Source organism: Mobula birostris, chromosome 20, assembly GCF_030028105.1.
Source record: "Mobula birostris isolate sMobBir1 chromosome 20, sMobBir1.hap1, whole genome shotgun sequence".
Taxonomy (NCBI): domain Eukaryota; kingdom Metazoa; phylum Chordata; class Chondrichthyes; order Myliobatiformes; family Myliobatidae; genus Mobula; species Mobula birostris.
The window spans coordinates 27972342-27994904 of record NC_092389.1 but is presented as its reverse complement, the minus strand read 5'-3'; the positions used below and the strand labels follow the sequence as shown (position 1 = coordinate 27994904).

Here is a 22563-nt window from a genome sequence, read left to right as displayed (position 1 = left end):
TGTCTGATATTTACTCTCGCTTCTCTTTTACACTTTAAGTATCTGAAGAAACTTTTGGTATCCCCTTGTCTGATTGGATGATATCCTAATCTTCTCGAAGACCATGGAGGAGCACATCGCTCACGCCAGGGATATTTTAAAGAGGCTTCTAGACCATGGACTTTATGTCAAGTTGGAGAAGTCCAAGTTTCATGTGACGTCTGTTTCCTTTTTGGGTTTCATCATCTCCAATGGCAATCTCAAGATGGACCCTATCAAGTCCCAGGCAGTCAGTACTGGCCACTACCTTCCAGTATCAAACAAGTCCAGCGATTCCTGGGGCTTGCAAACTTCTACTGGAAGTGCATCAGAAACTTCTGGTTGGTGGCAGCTCCACTAATTGTATGGACCAAGAAATCCATGGACCTTTTTGTCTGGATTACTGAAGTGGTGGCTACTTTTGCAGAGCTTAAACAGCAGTTCACAACAGCTCCCATCTTGGTTTCTCCTAACCCGGACTTTCTTTTCATCGTGGAGGTGGATGCCTCAGACATCGGAGTTGGTGCCGGCTTAGCTCAACAGTCACCTTCAGTTGGTAAACTGCACCCGTATGCATTCTTCTCCGGGTGGTTATCCCCCGCAGAGAGGAACTATGACATCGGGAATCGGCAGCTTCTTGTGGTTAAGTTAGCTTTGGAGGAATAGCGTCACTGGCTTGAGGGGTCCAAGAACCCTTTTATAGTTTGGATAGACCACAAGAACCTGGTTTAAATTCAGGAGGCCAAGAGGCTGAATTCCAGGCAGGCCTGGTGATCTTTGTTCTTTGACTGCTTTGATTTCATCCTGACCTATTGACCAGGGTCAAAGAACCAGAAGCCAGATGTCTCGTCCCATAAGTTTGACGAACCGGAATGAGAGGAGGTGCCTCCACCATTTTGTCCCAAGCCAGGGTGGTAGCGCTAATTCATTGGGGGATCCATGCTCTTGTTCACAGGGCCCAAGCATAAGGGGAGGTTCCTAAGAATGGTGCTCTGGGTCGGCTATTCATCCCAAGTGCTGTCTGGTCCCAGGTACTCCCATGGGGACATTCATCAAGAATGCCCACTTACCCTCGAGTTTATCAAGAGTTGGTAGTGGTGACCCAGAATGATGAAAGGGGTTTGGCAGCACATGCAGGCATGCAAGGTGTGCACCTGAAACAAGGAGCCCCATACCTTAACCCCCTACCTGTACTGGAAAGACCACGGGTACACATCTCCGTGGACTTTTTCATGGGTCTTCTGCCATTGAAGTGGAAGCTGGTCATCGTGGTAATTGTCGACCGGTTTTTGAAAGCCTGCAAGTTCATTGCCTTGGAGAAGCTACCATCTGCAGTGCAGATGGCTGAAATTGTCCTGCAGCAGGTTTTCAAGATCCACGGATTGCTGGTGGACATGTCGCAGATTGTTGTCCACAAATCACATCACATTTCTGGAGGGTGTTCTGTAGATGGATTGAGGAAACAGCAAGCCTTTCTCTGGGTTTCACCCACAGTCCAACGGCGGACGGAGTGGACCAAACAAGATTTAGAACCTACCCTAAGATGGCTGGCCTCAGAAAGACCTGAGGAGTGGTGCGACCATTTGATGTGGGCAGAGTTCACCCACAACACCTCACAGCATTTGGCACACTGGATGTCACCGTTTGAGTGCCAGTTTGGTTATCCTCCACCTCTCTTACTGGAACAGGAGGCTGAGGTTGGGAATCCCTGTGGCCAAAGATCCCATCAAACACTGCAAGCAAAGATGGATTAGGGCAAGAGAGACCCGTAAGGCAGAGGCCAAGGCGAATTGAAGAAGAAGACAGCCTGGGTAATGGGTTTGGCTGTCCACCCATGTTTTGACTATTGAGATGGAATCTAGAAAGTTGGCACCCAAGTTCATTGGACCCTTCAAAGTCCTGAGGAGAGTAAACCTGATGGTTTACACTTTGCAGCTCCCCAAGACCTGAAAGATCAATCCCACCTTCCACATCTCTAAATTAAAACTTGTCTGCACCAGCCCCTTAGCCTCACCACCATCAGCCCCGCCACCACCCAGGTTTATCGAAGGGGAACATGTCTTCATGGTGAGAAGACTTTTGGACTTGCGTACTATTCAGGGTGTTTGGCCATACCTCGTGGACTAGGAAGGATTTGAGCTCAAGGAGAGGTGCTGGATGTCTGAAAGAGACATCTTGGATCTGTCTCTCATCCATAACTACCATCACCACCTCTCCAAGCCACAAGGGCCATCAGGAGTCAGCCGCAGGGGAAGGGGTCCTGTTACGAAACGTTCCCAACAGTGCCAGCTTCCAGGATTTAGATGCTTCAACTCTCCGGAGTTTGGATAGCTGGTGTGGCCCCTTTAAGGGTTCAGGATGGTCCTGCTAACTGGCAATCATGTTTTGGGTGCAAAGAATTGAGTATTTAAAGAGAACCTGAACGGAGTCTCTAAACCGTACTAGTGAAATCGTCTAGCATTTGTTTTGTGCTCAGATCCAGTTTGATACCGTGTTTCGAACCTTCCTTCAGATACCCCAGCATTTGGGTCCAAACCATCCTCGTCAAGGACTCTCATCACACTAAACCCTTGCTTTCCTTTCCTGATGAAGGGTTTTGGCCCAAAACTTCGACAGTTTATTTCTCTCCATAGATGCTGCCTGACCTGCTGAGTTTCTCAAGCATTTTGTGTGCGTTGATGTGATTCATAAATATGTTTACAGGTCAAATCAATTTAGGATTTTTTTCACTGTGTTTCAAGGAATATTGATAATTTGGTGTATTAGATAGTGGAGAATAAGGAGAAAAATGAATGATCACATAAGAACAGAATAGGAGTAGGAAAAGGCTAATTGGCCACTCAAGCTTGCCCTACCATTTCATATGATACTGCTGATTGGCCTCAGGCCTCATCTACTCTTCTGTGCCATTTCCACACAGACCACATTTCCCTGATCTTTCAAAAAAATTATCCATCTCTTTTCTAAATGTGTCCAGTAGTTTACCCTCCACAACCCTCAAGAAATTCCATTGTGCCTCAGTTTATAATAACTGCTTTTGTATCTTGAAACTATGTTCCATTGCCCCAGACTCTCATTAGTGGAAACATCGCCACATATACCCTTAGAATTTTATAAGAATTTTACAATCCCTCATTCTTTTAAATTCCAAAGAATGCTCCGAAGTCTCTTCCCTCAAGAGAAAACAGACTGAACTCCTCTAATTTCTCTGCATAACTAAATTTCATCCTGTAACAGTGCTATTGGATCCTTGCAAGGCATAGAGCAGAGTAGATTATGGGCCCTTTGGTCTGAGATGTTGTGCCAGCCTTATAACCCACTCCAAGATCAATCTCACCCTTTCCTCCCACATGGTCCTCTATTTTTCTTTCATCCATGTGCCTTTCTAACAGTTTCTTCAATGCCCCTGATGTATCTGCTTCTACCACCACCCCTGGCAGGGCATTCCATGCTCCTATCACTCTCTGTGTCAAGAACTCACCTCTGGCCTCCACCCCCCATACTCTCCCTCAATCACCATAAAATTACACCCCTTTGCTTTGTATTGCACTGGGAAGGTGGCTCTGGCTATCCACTCAAGCTATGTCCCTTATCATCTTGTACACCTCCATCAAGTTACATCTCATCTTCCTTCATTCCAAAGAGAAAAGCCCGAGTCCACTCAGCTTCATAAGATATGCCCTCCAGTCTAAGCAGTACCCTGGTAAATCTCTGTGTCCTCTCTAAAGCTTCCTATAATGAGGCGACCAGAACTAAACACAACATTCCAAGTGTGGTGTAACCAGAATTTTAGAGTTGCAACATTACCTTGCAGCTCTTGAACTCAAACTCCCTACTAATGAAGGACAACACACCATAGGCCTTATGGAAATGGACCCCAAAATCCCTCTATTCTCCATGCTGCCATTAACCTTCAAGTTGACCTTCCAAAGTGTATCACTTCACACTTTTTCAAATTGAACTCCGTCTGCCATCTCTCAGCAACACACACAAAACGCTGGAGGAACTCAGCAGGCCAGGCAGCATTGATGGAAAAAAGTACAGTTGACGTTTTGGGCCGAGACCTTCATCAGGACTGGAGAAAAAAAGATGAGGAGTAAAGTTAAAGGTGGGGGGAGGGGAGAGAGAAACACAAAGTGACAGGTGAAACCGGGAGGGGAGGGGTGAAGTAAAGAGCTGGGAAGTTGATTGGTGAAAGAGATACAGGGCTGGAGATGGGGGAAGAGCACCAGAGGGAGGTGATGGACAGGCAAGGAGATGAGGTGAGAGAAGGAAAAGGGGATGGGGAATGGTGAAGCAGTCGGGGCAGGCCATTGCCGGAGGTTTGAGAAATCGATGTTCATGCCATCAGTTTGAAGGCTACCCAAACAGAATATAAGGTGTTGTTCCTCCAACCTGAGTGTGGCCTCATCACAACAGTAAAGGAGGACATGGATTGACATATCAAAATGGGGATGGGAAGTGGAATTAAAATGGGTGGCCACTGGGAGATCCTGCTTTTTCTGACGGACAGAGCGTAGGTGCTCAGCGAAGCGGTCTCCCAATCTGCGTCAGGTCTCACCGATATACAGGAGGCCACACCGGGATCACTGAACACAGTATATGACCCCAAAAGACTCACAGGTGAAGTGTCACCTCACCTGGAAGGACAGCTTGGGGCCATGAATGGTTGTGATGGAGGTGTAGGTGCAGGTGTAGCACTTGTTCCGCTTGCAAGGATAAGTGCCAGGAGGGAGATCAGCGAGGAGGGGTGAATGGACAAGGGAATTGTGTAGGGAGTGATCCCTGTGGAACAGAAAGTGGGGAGGAGGTGTGGTGGTAACAACGTGCTTGGTGGTGGGATCCCGTTGGAGATGGCAGAAGTTGCAGAGAATTATGTGCTGGTCACGGAGGCTGATGGGGTGGTAGGTGAGGACAAGAGGAGCCCTTCTCCAGGTGGGGTGGCCGGAGGATAGGGTAAGAGCAGACGTGCTTGAAATGGAAGAGATGCAGTTGAAGGTGGCATTGATGGTGGAGGAAGGGAAGCCCCTTTCTTTGAAAAAGGAGGACATTTCCTTCGTTTTAGAATGAAAAACCTCATCCTGAGAGCAGATGTGGCAGAGACAGAGGAATTAAGAGAACACGATGGTGTTTTACAAGTAACAGGGTGGGAAGAAGTATAGTCCACCCAGTTACTTGTAAAAACTCTCACAGCTACCTGACTATACCACTTCCCAACCTGTTACTTGTAAAAACGTTGTCCCCTTCTCTCAATTCCTCTGTCTCCACCGCACCTGCTCTCAGATGAGGCAATTCTCATTCTAGAACTTCTGATGCCAAGCCAATTTTTGGATGCGTCCTTGATCCCATGAATCTTAACCTTTTGGACCAGCCTCCCATATGGGACCTTGTCAAAGGTCTTACAGAAGTCCATGTAAACCAGATTTATTGCATCTTCAAAAACTTCAGTCAGAATTTCAGAGTTCTGAGACTGACACGTGTGTGTCTTAGTGCATAAATTGCAAAAGGCTGGCAAACAGATACAGCATGTAAGTAGGAAAGCTAGCAGAATGTTTTCCAGCAATCTGTTTTTTATTATAGTAGAATGTTATCATTCATTATCTTAGGAACTGAATGATAAACTGAATGTTCAGTTATGTAGGATAATGGTGAGATCACATGCAGCAGACTTTAAATAGTATTAATTGCCTAATCAAAGGAAGGACATGTTTAAATGTCAAAGACTAAACCCCAAGACTGCAATTAAATTATCCACAGCATGAATAATGGTAAAAGGGTTCAGCCAAGACTTTCAAATGAACAAAATCTCTATTTCAGAGGTCTATAAAATCAGGAGGTCTGTAAAATCTAATAAGCCCAAAGATAGTGCAAAGAGCATTGGGATATCTTTCTTCCTGTGCACCACATATTAGGAAGCAATAGATTCTAAGGCTTGGGCTGTGTCTTCAACAGCATGATATGCTTTGTAGTTAGCAAATATCCCAAGGCAATTACAAAAGTGAATCAATAAAGAAAAATACTTCTGATATGTTACATTAATTACTCTATAGTGTGTAACCGGTGGATATAATTCAGTACAACAAGTTAAATCAAGTACATACTATTGTGTTGTGTCTTGGCCTTATACATTCAACTCATACAAAGGAATAGGAAATGAATGCCTCAAGGCACCAATCCTCCAGTAATTCTGTTAATTAAGTGACTTCAATGATTAATTATGTGTTTTTCCTTTTCCATGAAGGATGACTCAAATTTTTGGAAGAATGCATAAAGATATTTAAGTAGAAATGCCCAGTGATGGCATTAATCAAAAATATTGCTGTGTCTGGGTTTGTGAAAGATGTTACATAACCAATTCTATGTTTGCAGTCCCTGGAGATCCTAGGTAGTTTGTTACTTTCTAAGAACATAAGAAAAATATTGAAAGATATGGACAAGATAGTTCTGAATCTAAACAGCCAATTCACCATAGATCCCATGCAACTTAATCTTCTGGATAAGCCTTGCATGAGGGACCTTGTCAAACCTAAGAGGATCTACTCAAATAAGGCAGCAAAAACGCCCCACCTCGAAATCCCGCCCGCCAATTTTGTGTGCCTCGATATCTACCCTAGCATTCCCTAATCGCTACCTACCAAATGTTAAGCAGAGATGACATTTGAACAAGTCTTCTTTCATGTGCCTATTAGCTCTTTCCCCGCAGGCCGACTGCAGCTTAATTACATTCCTTATCTTTGCCCCTTTATTCTCTGGTCGCTAAAACTCTTTCTTTCCAAGGGCACTAGCAAGGTAAGTGCATGAGGCTCACAGGCCCTCTCATCGATGTACAGGAAGGGGTTGGGGTGGTCTCCATGTAAATGTCTGCAAGGATCTCTCCCTGGTGGCACCCTCTTCCGAACTGTCCAGTCGATCACTGGCCTGACTGTTGAAATGGCCCAGCTCATTTGGGTTTACTCCTCATTCAGAATGGATGCTTTTAGATGCTGTGTGCATCTGAAATGTCATCAAATTTGTGGAACTTGCTGTCTCTGCTTTAACTTAAAATTCCTCCCCATCTATTTTCCCCAATATCTTTTCTATCCTATGCTATTAAACCAGCCTTCATTACAGAGTACCATTACCATCACACTTTAACATGCTATTCACAGGTTTCTGTCACGCTTTCAGGTTCTTCTGCCTTTGTGTTTCCCCCGGTATATTTTCATCAGCTGTGGTCAGGTCTGGTGTGGCCAGCTGGTGTTCCTTGCTTAGGTGCTCTGTAATTACACTGTTACTGGTACACTTGATCCCCTGGTCTGTCTGTGGGAGCAACAAGAAAGTGAGTCCAGTGTTTCCACTGACTGCCTCACCGAGTCTGCACACAGACACAAGCATCATTTGTTAAAAGTACCACCTGTGGTCCTATCCATCAGGGAGCAAACCCTGGCCTTTCCGGCAACACCCTCACCATGACTTGGTCTCCCTGCTGTGAGAGAACTGACTCCTTTTTTTCTAGCTCTCTCTGATCAGCAATGTGCTGACGTTGTTTTGCTCAGTCGTTAAACACTAAATTGGTTACAAAGGGTCTTTCACATACTGTGACATTCTATCCCTGTAAGTCCCAGGCTTCCCACAACCTGCAGTTACCCATAAGGGAGTCGCATTGCTTGCCCCATCAATGAGTTGTAGGGGCTGGAACCCAGCGTGCAGCTTGGAGTGAGAGATTAAGTGGCTGCTGTGACATTCACCTGTTTTTCTTTCCTTTTTTTTTGGACACTGCCTCCAACCATGTCCCAACAGGCCGCACCTGTAGCATATCAACTCCTTTACCCTCTCACGTCTATTCCAGCAGTTTCCTGCTTTGTGCCCTGGCCGCTGGCAAACAGAACAAACTCTCTGGGACATCACAACAGCTGCATCCACTATAGCCACTTTACGATTTCTCTTGCACTTTCCTCGGTCTCTCTCACTGGCCCACAAAACTACTGCACTGCGATCAACCCCACCGTTATGCTGAAATCTAAAACCTCCTGGTGGGCTGAGCTCAGGCCTTCTATCAGCATTTTCGGGAAGGCTTGGTCATCCCTCCCTGGATTATCCAACCCAGAATACTCCTTGTACACTCGATATTTATGTTCTGCATAATCCATGGATGTCTCGTCAGCTTTTTGAATTATTGCCATTATCGCTCCTCAGTTACTCTCGCCTCCCCCCAGTCGCTGCTTCACTTCCCCTTTAAAAAAGCGATATCTTTCTTCATTGTTGGCATTCCCGGTAATTGCCCAGGTACCATCCCGCATCCCCTGGGCCATCCAGTCCCACATATTCCTTGGTCACTTCACTTTTACCAGCATGTGTATATCTTTAGGGTGCATCTGGTGAATTTCAACTATTTCTTTGAGCTTCCACCAGAATTCTGAATTCCCACATGCATTTTTAAGTGAGGGCAACTCTGACAAAATGCTCTGTTTTTCCCTGAGGATGAAGGGCTTATGAATGGTCGTAATCAAGGTCAAGGGCTGGCTTGGATCATCAAGGTTCTCAACCTGATGTTTCTTTATCTCAATAGATGCCACCCTGACAGATATATCTGGGTAAAACCTTTCCCTGAAATACCTCCACACTAATTCCCACACTACGTAAAATATGAAAGATGGGTACCAGTTAAACAGCACATACTTAAAACCACAGAGTATATACTCCGCAATCTGGCACTTTTGAGCACCTGAACCATCACACTTGCAAAATGTATACGCTAAAATGCAGCTCCCCATAGGAGTATACACACCCCCACTCTGGCCTCCCAAACCGTCGGTAACCACCCTTCACAGTTGGTGGCTCCATCCCAGCAAATTAACACACAAACTTTTGTCTCTTACTTAAACACACATGCACACGTACACACTACTTTTATATCTACCAGTTCAGCTCTCTGCGTTTGTGATACCTCATGTTCCCGTGTACCACTGACCCAAATAGATCCAAGTGTGAGTGCTATTTTAGAAAATACTCACCCACTTAGACTGCTAAGATCGCTGGCCACACTATGGGTCATGAAAGTGTGTTCATATCCCATTCCTGACACCAAATGTTGTTGCATGAATGAAATCACTAGAGAAAATTACTGGTAGATACAAAGCAGCTTCTTTATTCAACAAAACAAGGTACAGCAGGTATCATACGGAGACAATTTCAGTGGAAAGGTCTGCCAGCCCAATGTGGGGCTCGATATTTATGTGCTAAATACAAAGAACAGTTCCATATTTACAAAGTATAGACAATGCTTTCTTTTGAAACTACATATAAACTTCACACCTGATTCACATCCATCCCACAGATGCCAGCATGGTCTGTGAACTGGGATTCACAACTTTTAGGAATGCATTGTTCCAAATTAAATCCACAATGCATTTTCAAGGAACAGAAGATTGGTAGCCAAAGCCACTTGCTAAATGTAAATGAACTAAACCCAAAAATCACTCTAACATAGACAACATCCATAGCTTTATCTTTATCAATCACCCTTGTCACCTTGTCAAAAAACTCAAAGTTAGTAAGATAAGACTTGCTCCACACAAAGCCATGCTGGTTCTCCCCAACGAGGCCATGGTTTTCCAAATGCTTATAAATCCTATCCCTAAGAATTCTCTCCAGTAACTTCCCTACCACTGACATAAGACTCATCGGCCTGTAGTTTCCAGGATCCCTGGTTCCCTTCTTGAATAATGGAACAATGTTAGCTACTCACCAGTCCTCTGGGACCTCACCTGTGGCTGTAGAGGATGCAAAGATATTGGTCAAGGCCCCAGCAATCACTTCTCTTGCCTCTCTTAATAACCTTGTATATATCCCATCAGGCCCTGGGGACTTATTCACCTTAATACTCTTTAAGAGACCCAACACTATCTCCTCCTTTACTTCAAAATGTCCTAGCATATCAATACACTCAACACTGATCTCCATATCCTCTGTGTCCTTCTCCTTGGTAAGTACTGATGTAAAGTACTCATTAAGGATCTCATCCACATCCTCCATATCCAAGCAAATGTCCCCCCCCCCCCACTTATCCTTGAGTAGTCGTACTGTCACAACCACGGATTTGGCAGCGCAGCAGTCAGCAATTGCGCTCGTGAATATGCATGTGTCAGCTAATTATTATTTCATTGTGATAGTATTTAACTCCATTCATTCCATTGTAGTATTTGTTAAGACTTGGACACAGCAACGCTTCACTGCCTGCTTGCATTCCGCTTTGCCTGAGAAGTTGGACTGTTGAGCCAACTGACTCTGAAGACGAGTGATATTTATTTTATTTTTAGTTGCTCTTTTCAGCTGCAGCAAAGGCTTCGTTTTCCATTTGAGAGTTTTAGTTAACGGCCTTGTTTGGCCAACATTTATTGTTTTGCTTTTCCTTTAACACTGTTCACATTAAAGTCTGATAACTATTGACCTGCTTCAGTGTCTCTCACTCTGCACTTGGGCCATATCCAAACCGGGTGACACATACCCTCTCCTTAGTTATCCTCCTGCTCTTGACGTATGTATAAAAAGCCATGGGATTCTCTGTAATCCTACTTGCCAAGTACTTTTTATGGCCCCTCCTGGTTTTCCTAGAGTTTTTTCCTGGCTTCTTTATAATCCTCAAGGGCTCTGTTTGATTCTAGGTTCCTAAGCTTTACATACTTTCCCTTTTGCTTCTTGACTAAATTCATCACCTTTGTTGACATCCAAGGTCCTCTTCCCTTGCCATCCTTGCCCTTCCTTCTGACTGAAACATACCTGTCCTGTACTCTATGCAGTTGATCTTCAAACACTCTCATGTCAGATGTCGGCCTGCCCAAAACCAGCTGTTCCCAACTAACTCTCCCTAGTTCCTGCCTAATGCTTTTGTAATCTGCCCTGCTCCAATTTAATATTCTCCTGCAAGGTCCATATAGCTATCTTAAAACTTAAGGAGTTGTGGTCACTATTCCCAGATGGTTCACTCATTGAAAGGTCAGTCATTTGACCAGGCTCATTACCCAACACCAGGTGCAGTGTACAGCCCATCTACATATTAATTTAAGAAACTCTCCTGGATGCAGCTAACTAATTCTGCCTCTTCTAAACCTCTACACTCAGAACATCTCAGCTTATATCAGGGAAGTTGAAATCCTCCATGACAATAACCCTATTGTTTTTACCTTTCCTTAATCTGTCTGCATGTCTGTTCCTTGCCCTGGTGGCTATTGGGCGGGGGGGGAACTTCAGTACAATCCCATCAGAGTGAATGCACTCTCTCCAGTTTTGAGTTCTACCCATATAGACTCAGTGGGCAAGCCCTCAAGACAATTCCTCCCCCTTCTTTTACCTTCCTCTTTATCTTTCCTAAAATGTTTCCCAAAACATCAAAACCCTGGTGCATTAAGCACCCATTCCTTTCCATCTCTCAACCAAGTCTCTGTAAAGGCTACAACATCGTTGTTCCACGTACTGATCCATGCTCTAAGTCCATCACCTTTACCCATAATACTGCTAACAATAAGATACGCACACTTCAAACTATTTGCCCCATTGTATTTACTACTTTGCTCCTGCCTGTATTTACTGGCCTTCTTCATTCCTCCACTTTTTGAGCTTGTGCTCCAGTTCCCACCCCTCTGCCAAACAAGTTAAATCCTCCTGAGTAGCACAAACAATCTTCCTGGCCAGGATATTGGTTTCCTTCTATTTTAGGTGCAACCTACCCCTCCTGTACAGGTCACCCCTGCTCCAGAAGAGGTTTCAATGATCCAAGAAGTTGAAACCCTGACCCCTGCACTAGTTCCTCAGCCACTCATTCATCTGTACAGTTATCCTATTCCTGTCTAGCATGTTCCTAATTCCTAACTAGCATATGGTACCGGGAATAATCCAGAAATTTCCACCTAGTAAGTCTTGCTCTTCAGCCTCTTCCCTAACTTCCTATACTCACTCTTCCCCCTTTCTACCTATGTCATTGATGCCAATGTGCACCATAATCTCTGGCTGTTCACCATTCCCTTTGAGAATATTCTGTTGTGTCCTGATAGGCAATCCTGCACCCCCCACCCCCACAGCAGTATCCAAAGGAGTATACTTGTTGCTGAGGGGAATGGCCACAGGGCAGCCCTGCACTGACTGATCACTCCCCTTACTTCTCCTGGTGGTCACCCATCTACGATATGAAGCCTGCACTCTGGTGTGTCCACCTCAGTAAAAGTCTCATCTATGAGGTTTTCAACCTCCCGGATGGTCCTGAGTACATCCAGCCCCAGCTCCAGTTCCTTCACAGTGTCAGCCAGCAGCTGAAATTGTATGCACTTACAACAGATGTAGTCATCAGCGAGACTGTTTGGTATCCTGCAGTTCACAGGAGGAGCATTCCATTGCCTACACTGAATTAAGGATTAAGGATTTACAGACAACAAAAAAAGCTTACCTGTGCCTTCTCTCTAAAGCCTTTGAGTTTGGTACCCACCTGGTCAAGCTTGTTATGTCTTTGGCTCTAACTTCTTAAGCTTGAGCTTTACAATCAAATAAATGACACCAAACACCTCAGCACCTTTAGCCTCCACCTGTTCTCGCTGAAGCCTGTTGAGCCAAAGCCTCCAACTTTAACACTGGCCCACTTGTCACGACCATGGATTTGGCAGCACAGCTGATTCGACAATTGCGCTTGTGAATATGCACGTGTCAGCTAATTATTATTTCATTGTAATAGTATTTAACTCCATTCATTCCATTGTAGTTTTTGTCGAGACTTGGACATGGACATAGCTACGTTTCATTACCTGCATTCCGCCTTGCCTGAGAAATTGGACTGTCAAGTCAACTGACTCTGAAGACTAATGGTATTCGTTTCATTCTCAGTTGTTCTTTTCAGCCGCAGTGTAGGCTTCGATTTCAATTTGGGTGTTTTAGTTAATGGTCCTGTTTGGCCTAGGGTTTATTGTTTTCTTTTTCCCTTTAACATAGTTCGCATTAAAGTCTGTGAAATAGCGACCCGCTTCAGTGTCTCTTACTCCGTACTTGGGCCATGTCCGAACCTGGTGTCAGCAAGTCTCAACCACGCAAAGATGGACCCAGCGGAGAGAGAGCAGCTGACCTTGGCCGTGAGATTCATTGGTCAGAGTGATTCGTCGAGGCAACAATGTTCCGTTGAATTCCTTGGTGGCTTGAGGAGAGGGTGCCTTCTATTCTCAGTACATGTCCTGACTCAACATTCCGAGAGTCCCGAGTCTACATACCAAGCTTCTCCATTTTACATTGAGTTTCTCTGGTATCCATTCCAAGCTTTTCAAGTCATAAGTACCCAGGTTCACAGCATAGTGGTCCCGTGACTCAGATCTGTATAACAAATGAGCAAGCTTTTCAATTGATTCAACAAATCATCATTCAAGTCAATAGTGTAAATTCTGGAAGAGCCCTACTCCAAAAGCTGATTCCTGGCTGGAGTGTGCTAATACACAAGTAACCCTATCAAGAGAATTTTTAACCCCTTGATGAAAGTCATGGTACAGACTGGGAAAATTGAACTTTCATCTAGCAAATTAATCAGATCTACAGAGAACCACCTAGCTTGGCGATGAAAGAAAACTGTCTATGCTGTCTTGATCTGTAAAATTGAGAGTATATCCTTATTGTCTCTGGAAAAAGTTGTGAAAGATAAAACACTGTGAACAAGATTTGAATAGGTTCCTTCTCTAGGTTTCAAGTTTCATGGTTTCCAGGTTTCCCAAGGAAACCCAGGGTTTTCTTTTTCCGATCGTTTCCAAGGTTTAATGTGTTTAGGGTTTTTCAATGTCCTCCTCATCTCGGACTCCCAAGCCTCCCTCTCAGCCCCGCCCAAGGTTTCTTGATCTCAGTCTGTTGGGGTTCCCAGGCCCCTCTCTCTTTTTCCCCCTTTTCTTTTTCAATATTTTTATTGATCTCTTACATAAAAGAATAGAGAGGGTACAGTAGGATTTATAATATATATTGATTACAATATATTGGAATCACAAATATAGTCTCATTACCCCATATCCATATAAATTTAAACATAATATTGAAAAGAGATAATTTTATTATACAAAAAATAACTAAACCCACTACCAGAAAAAAAACAGCTGTTTAGTTAAAAAAAGGGAAAAAATCCTTATCATATAGTAAAACATGTTATTAGCCAACATCTGTGCTTAATAGCAAATCAAAGATTTTGAAAATAATTCAAAAAAGGTCCCCACAATGTTAAAAAAAATCTTGTCCAGGTTCAGAAATTGAACAGTGGATCTTCTCTAAATTTAAGCATGACATAACATTATTTAACCAATGAGTATGAGTAGGCGGATTGACATCCTTCCACTTAAGCAACAATGCCCTCCTGGCTATAAGAGAAATAAAGGCCAAAATATGCCAACCACGTGACTCCAAAATAATATCATTTCCTCCAACAATACCAAATAAGGCAGTCAAAGGATTAGGTTTAAAATTTACTTTAAAAAGCACCGAAAAAGTTTGGAATACTTCCTTCCAATATTTTTCACGATTTGGACAAGTCCAGAACATATGAATTAGTGAAGCTTCTCCATTATTACATCTATCACAATAGGGAGCTATATCCAAATAAAAATGGGACAGCTTATCTTTAGTCATGTGGGCCCTATGAACCACTTTAAATTGAAGAAGGGAATGCCAGGCACACAACAAAGAGGTATTAACCAATTTAAAAATTTCATTCCAAGTATCCTTAGAAATTGGAATCTGTAAATCTTTTAATTTTGTCTAAAGGAATATTTCTCATTCCCAACAAAATACCATAGATATTAGATATAGATCCATTATGGAAGACCTTTAGGAAGTGTATGTACTTGAGAATGCAAAAAGTCTCTAATTTGTAAATATCGAAAAAAGTGGGTTTTGGGTAGGCTATACTTAGCTGACAGTTGTTCAAATGAAGAGAGACTATCTCCAGCAAACAAATCCTGAAAACATTTTATACCCAATCTATTCCATTCTTTAAAAATGACATCAGTCATAGAAGGATTAAAAAAATAGAAAAAATAGGACTTGAAAGTGAAAAACTCAATAAACCAAAATATTTTCTAAATTGTACCTAAATCCTCAGTGTGTTTAACTACACAATTATCAGTTAAATTACTTAAAGATAAAGGAATTGAGGATCCGAGAACAGAAATGATAGGAAATTTATTAACAGAATTCACTTCTAAAGAAACTCAAACCAGACAGTCCCCTCGATTAATATAATATAACCAAAATGTAAGATTCCGTATATTGACTGCCCAGTAATAAAACCTAAAATTGGGTAAGGCTAAACCTCCATTCTTTTTAGCTTTTTGAAGATGAACTTTATTTAATCGAGAAATTTTATTTTTCCATATATAAGAAGATATAATAGAATCCAGAGAATCAAAAAAGGATTTAGGAATAAAAACAGGTATGGCCTGAAATAAATATAAAAATTTAGGCAAAATATTCATTTTAATAGAATTAATTCGGCCAATCAACGATGAAGAGAGGGGTGACCGATTTGATAGTGCCTTCTTTGGGCAGACTATTATTTAAATGGGGAAAGAATTCAAAGTTCTGAGATGCAACGGGACTTGGGAGTCCTCGTACAGGATACCCTTAAGGTTAACCTCCAGGTTGAGTCAGTGGTGAGGAAGGCGAATGCAATGTTGGCATTAATTTCTAGAGGAGTAGAGTATAGGAGCAGGGATGTGATGTTGAGGCTCTATAAGGCGCTAGTGAGACCTCACTCGGAGTACTGTGGGTAGTTTTGGTCTCCTTATTTAAGAAAGGATGTGCTGACGTTGGAGAGGGTACAGAGAAGATTCACTAGAATGATTCCGGGAATGCGAGGGTTAACATATGAGGAACGTTTGTCCGCTCTTGGACTGTATTCCTTGGAGTTTAGAAGAATGAGGGGAGACCTCATAGAAACATTTTGAAAGTTGAAAGGTATGGACAGAGTGGATGTGGCAAAGTTGTTTCCCATGATGGGGGAGTCTAGTACGAGAGGGCATGACTTAAGGACTGAAGGGCGCCCATTCAGAACAGAAATGCGAAGACATTTTTTTAGTCAGAGGGTGGTGAATCTATGGAATTTGTTGCCACAGGCAGCAGTGGAGGCCAAGTCATTGGGTGTATTTAAGGCACAGATTGATAGGTATCTGAGTAGCCAGGGCATCAAGGGTTATGGTGAGAAGGCGGGGGAGTGGGACTAAATAGGAGAATGGATCAGCTCATGATAAAATGGCAGAGCAGACTCGATGGGCCGAATGGCTGACTTCTGCTCCTTTGTCTTATGTCTTATAATTCAGAAGTGTAAAAAAAATTCTTTAAAAAGGAATTTATAATTCCTAGTAATTGTTACGCTCAAATAAGTAAATTGATTTCTTACAATTTTAAAAGGCAGGTTAGTATTAACTAATACCAAATTATTCAAAGGAAAAAGTTCACTCTTATGAAAGTTAAGTTTATATCCTGAAAACTGACTAAAGCTGGAGAGTAAAGAAAGTACGGAAGGTAAAGAAGACTCCACATTAGAAATGTAGAGCAAAAGGTCATCAGCATAAAGCGAAACCTGTAGGTAATCCCCCTCCTTAAAATACCATTAGATTCCCGGAAAGCAATAGCTAAAGGTTCTAAGACCAAATCAAAAAGCAAAGGACTCAAAGGACAACCTTGTTTAGTTCCACGTTGAAGTTTAATTGGTTTAGAATTCTGAGAGTTAGTAAGAACCTGAGCAGAGGGAGATAGATAAAGTAATTTAATCCATTGAATAAAATCGGGCCCAAAGTTAATTTCTTCTAAAGTTTTAAATAAGTAATTCCATTCAACCCGATCAAAGGCTTTCTCAGCATCTAAGGATATCACACATTCCAATATCTCTTTAGAAGGAGAATAAATCAATAAATGACAAATATTAAAGTGGGAGTATCAATTTTTGATAAATCCAGTCTGATCATCAGAAATAATAGATGGCAAAATATTTTCAATCCTATGAGCCAAAAGTTTAGATAAAATTTTAGTATCAACATTAAGTAGGGGAATTGATCTATAAGAAGAACATTCAGCTGGATCCTTATTCTTTTTAAGAATAAGCGAAATAGAGGCTTCATAAAAAGATTGTGGCAACCTACCTAATTTAAAAGAGTCCGAAAGGACTGAATACAAGTGAGGTATAAGCAAAGAGGAAAAAGCCTTATAAAGAAAATCCATCAGGACCCAGAGCCTTCCCCGAGTGCAAAGAGTGAACAACCTCGGCAATTTCCTCATAAGAAATGGGTTGATCCAGCAATTTTCGATTATCGTCAGAAGTGTAGGAATGTTTAATCGATCTATGAAATTGTTCATTACAGTATTATCTTTAGGAGGATCAGAACTACAGGTGTCCCAGCTTTTCGAACGTTCGCTTTATGAAATCTCACTGTTACGAAAGACCTACATTAGTACCCTGTTTTCGCTTTCAGAAGGTATTTTCACTGTTACGAAAAAAAGCAGCGCGCGCCCCGAGCAGCCGCTCTCCCCCGGATTCGGAACCGCATTGCTTAAACACATGCTTGTGAGCATCCGTTAGCAAGATGAGTTCTAAAGCGTCGGCAAAGCCTAAAGGAGTTCGTAAGGGTGTTACACTTAGCGTTAAACTAGACATAATTAAGCATTTTGATCGTGGTGAACGAAGTAAGGATAAAATGAGTTTGGCTTGTGGAAGCTGACGAAAATGATGTTGAGGAGGTTTTGGCATCTCATGACCAAGAACTGACAGATGAAGAGCTGATGCAATTGGAAGAAAAAAAGATAACAATCGAAACCGAATGAGTAATGATAAAGTACGATTTTAATTTTGAAAGGGTACATCTGTTTAGGGAATATTTGCAGGATGGTTTGAGTCCTTACAAAGAACTGTGTGATAGAAAAATGCGCGAGGCTCAGCAGTCAAGCAAGCCTTCCACATCAGCCACAGCAGACGACGAACCTCGACCTTCAACATTGAGGCGGGCAGAGATAGAAGATGACCTGCCTGCCCTAATGGACGATGACGAGATGACATCCCAGTGTCCCACCACCCCAACCCCCAGGCCACAGACAGATACCGAATCGCGGAGAATGCAATGGTAGCCGGGAGGCACACGGCACATCTTTAAGAAAAAAGCTGAAATAAACATGCTAATTAATTAGGTGCCGCTGACACGTAATTGTTGGCCCAGATCAGAGATGATGCAATCGGAAATCGGCACTCTTGTCCATTCGTCCCCCCCCATCCCTCCCCACTGATCTCCCTCCTGGTATTTATCCTCGTAAGCGGAACAAGTGCTACACATGCCCTTACACTTCCTCCCTTACCACCATTCAGGGCCCCAAACAGTCCTTCCAAGTGAGGCGACACTTCACCTGTGAGTCGGCTGGGGTGATATACTGCGTCCGGTGCTCCCGATGTGGCCTTCTATATATTGGCGAGACCCGACGCAGACTGGGAGACTGCTTTGCTGAACACTTACGCTCTGTCCGCCAAAGAAAGCAGGATCTCCCAGTGGCCACACATTTTAATTCCACATCCCATTCCCATTCTGACATGTCTATCCACGGCCTCCTCGACTGTAAAGATGAAGCCACACTCAGGTTGGAGGAACAACACTTTATATTTCGTCTGGGTAGCCTCCAACCTGATGGCATGAACATCGACTTCTCTAACTTCTGCTAATGCCCCACCTCCCCCTCATACCCCATCTGTTATTTATTTTTATACACACATTCTTTCTCTCACTCTCCTTTTTCTCCCTCTGTCCCTCTGACTATACCCCTTGCCCATCCTCTGGGTTCCCCCCCACCCTTGTCTTTCTTCCCGGACCTCCTGTCCCATGATCCTCTCGTATCCCCTTTGCCAATCACCTGTCCAGCTCTTGGCTCCATCCCTCCCCCTCCTGTCTTCTCCTATCATTTTGGATCTCCCCCTCCCCATCCCACTTTCAAATCTCTTACTAACTCTTCCTTCAGTTAGTCCTGACGAAGGGTCTCGGCCTGAAACGTCGACTGTACCTCTTCCTAGAGATGCTGCCTGGCCTGCTGTGTTCACCAGAAACTTTGATGTGTGTTGCTTGAATTCCCAGCATCTGCAGAATTCCTGTTGTTAGCATGTTTGTTTCGGCTTTTTTCTTAAAGATGTGCTGTGTGCCTCCCGGCTACCACTGCACCCCTGCATGCTGGGCAGCCTGGAGGGCGGGGGCCACTGCGCCACCCAAACTCCAACTCAGTCTAACACACCATCATCAGTGCACTCGGCGCTGTCTTCCCGATTCCGGTAAGTGATACTACACTATACATACATTATTTCTACTTTATATAGGCTGTGTATTTTTACGTGTTATTTGGTATGAATTGGCAGCTTCATAGCTTAAAGGTTACTGGAGAGCGCTTGCGCCATGCTTTTGCCAACAGCGCTTGCGTGAGATTTTCTGCCGACGGCGCTTGCGTGAGATTTTCGCTCCGGAGAACAGTTCAGTAATGATTGTGGAAAAGTATTTCTACTTTATATAGGCTGTGTATTTATCATTTCATTCCTGCTTTTACTATATGTTACTGTTATTTTAGGTTTTATATGTTATTTGGCATGATTTGGTAGGTTATTTTTGGGTCTGTGAACGCTCCCAAAATTTTCCCGTATAAATAAATGGTAATTGCTTCTTTGCTTTACGACATTTCGGCTTACGAACTGTTTCATAGGAACGCTCTACCTTTGGATGGCGGGGGAAACCTGTATAAAGTTTAGAATAGAATTCTCTAAAAGTATCATTTATTTCTAAATGATCAGATGTTTTATCACCATTAGCTTTACAAATTTCTTTAATTTGGCGTTTAACTATAAAGGTCTTTAATTGCCAATAGTTTACCCATTTTATCTCCATGAATATAAAAGTGACTTATATCTTTTAAAAGTTGAGTTTCAAGTGGATAAGTTAAAAGCAGATCATATTTAGTTTTAATTTCAACACGTCTTTTATATAAAACAGGATCTGGAGCCAAATCATATTTTTGGTCTAATTGTTTCAACTGATTGGCTAATTCAATTCTCTCCTTATTAGCTTTTTTCTTAACATTTGCGGTAAAAGAAATAATTTGTCCTCTAATATAAGCTTTAAAAGCTTCCCATAAAATAAGACTAGAAGTCTCTTCTAGTGTATTCTCTTTAAAAAAAAAGTCACTTGTCTCTCCAAAAATTTTTAAATATCCTTATCAGATAACAGAGTTGGAATAAAACACCAGAATCTGTTTATTTGGGAGATACCCAGAAGATTTACAGATAAAAACACAGGAGCATGATCTGAAACAGCAATTTCTTTATATTCACAGGATCGAACCAATGGAATCAATTGACTAACAACAAAAAAAAAATCAATCCTGGAGTACATATGATGAGCATGAGAAAAAAATGAATACTCTTTATCTGTTTGATACAAAAAGTGCCAAACATCAACAATATCCCATTTCATTAGAAAAGATTGGATAAAGGAGGCAGATCTACTAAAAGTCAATTGTTTAAAAGATGAGCAATCTAAAACAGGGTCTAAACAACAGTTGAAGTCTCCTCCTAAAACCAGAGAATACAGACTTAAATCTGGTAAATCTGAAATCCTGTCTGCCCATTACCCTGGAACCCCATCAATTTGCCTATCGCACCAACAGGTCAACAGAGGATGCCATCTCCATGGCATTTCACTCTGCCCTGACCCACCTGGACAGCCCCAACTCTTAAGTCAGATTGCTGTTCATTGACTTTAGTTTGGCGTTCAATACTGTGATTCCCTCCAAGCTGATCACCAAACTTTGCCAGCTTGGTATCAGCTCATCCCTCTGCAATTGGACCTTGGACTTTCTGACTAACAGACCCCAATCAGTTAAGTTAGACAACCTCTCCTCCTCCACTCTCACCCTGAACACTGGTGTGTCTCAAGGCTGTGTGCTGAGCCCTCTTCTGTACTCCCTTTTCACCTATGACTGCGTTCCTGTACACGGTTCTAACTCCATAATCAAGTTCGCAGATGACACCACAGTGGTTGGTCTGATCAGAGGGGATGATGAGACGGCCTACAGAGATGAGTTCCAGCACCTGGCCACGTGGTGTGCCAACAACAACCTGGCCTTAACACCCAGAAAACCGAGGAGATCATTGTGGACTTCAGACACACTAGGAGCCACACTCATGTCCCTATCTACATCAACAGAGCTGTAGTGGAGCGTCTATCAAGCTTCAAATTCCTTGGTGTCCACATTTCCAAGGATCTCACCTGGTCCCTGAACTCCTCCATCCTGGTCAAAAAGGCGCAACAGCACCCTTATTTCCTGCGGAGCATCAAGAAGGCTCACCTGTGTCCCAGGACACTGATGAACTTTTACCACTGTATCATCGAGAGCATACTCACCAACTGCATCTCAGTGTGGTATGGCAATTGTCCCATATCGGACCACAAAGCACTCCAGCATGTGGTGAAAACTGCCCAGTGGATTATCGGCACCCAATTTCCCACCATTGAGAGCATCTACCATAAACGCTGCCTGGGCAGGGCGAAAAGCATTATCAAGGATAACCATGGACTTTTTACTCTCCTCCCATCTGGTAGGCACTACAGGAGCCTCCGCTCCCGCACCAGCAGGCACAGGAAGAGCTTCTTCCCTGAGGCTGTGACCCTGCTGAACCTCACATCACAGTGCTAAGCAGTATTGCACCCATATTGTTCTGTCTCAGTACTTTTATATTTGTGTGCTGTAGTACTTACTTTTTATTCGCGGTTATTTTGTAAATAACACTATTCTTTGCATTTCTGGTCAGATGCTAACTGCATTTCATTGGCTTTGTATCTGTACTCGGCACAATGACAATAAAGTTGAATCTAATCTAATCTAAAAGCGAAAAAAAGTGTTCAAAAAACCTGGATCACCTATATTCGGGGCATACAAATTAGCAAAAACCATTAATTTATTATCTAATTTCCCTGACACTATAACAAAATGCCCATAGGTATCAGACACTACATTATGTTGAACGAAAGAAATTGAATTGTCTATAAGAATTGAAACTCCTTCAGCCTTAGCCTGAAAGGAGGAATGAAAAAATAAGCCCTTCCAACAGATGAAAAGACGTAAATTATCACATTTACGAACATGTGTTTCTTGTAAAAGAAAATTGAAAACATTCAATTTCTTAATATAATTAAATATCTTATTACGTTTCACAGGATGGTTTAATCCTTTCACTTTAAAACTAAGCAAATTAATAGTATGGTCCATTTTAAACATTGCTTAAAAGAGAGGTTAGAATAAAAACCACTGGAATGTATATTAAATCCAAACAATGTGCTTTAAGGTAAAGTAACCAAGCAACAAATGAAGCTAAGAGGACCAAACAGCTGATAGAAAAGAAGAAATCCTCCCCCCACCCAAAGAGAGAAAGTCGACCAAAGGGCAGTCAACAGCTAAACCTACCAACATTACCCTCCCAAAACAATCTACTGGCTGAGCTCCAAAAATTTTTCAAGGCTAACTGCATTCCAGCAAGACACAACAAAA

General features: G+C 42.7%; 1 protein-coding gene across 1 annotated transcript in view; it reads left to right on the top strand.

Moving 5' to 3' along the window:
- Positions 1-13033: 13033 nt before the first annotated feature.
- Positions 13034-22563, top strand: part of LOC140185527 (jupiter microtubule associated homolog 1-like) — a 91226-nt gene continuing 81696 nt past the window's right edge. The window contains exon 1 of the mRNA XM_072238859.1: positions 13034-13109. Coding sequence (XP_072094960.1) covers positions 13034-13109 — 76 coding nt within the window. The remainder of the gene's footprint in view (positions 13110-22563) is intronic.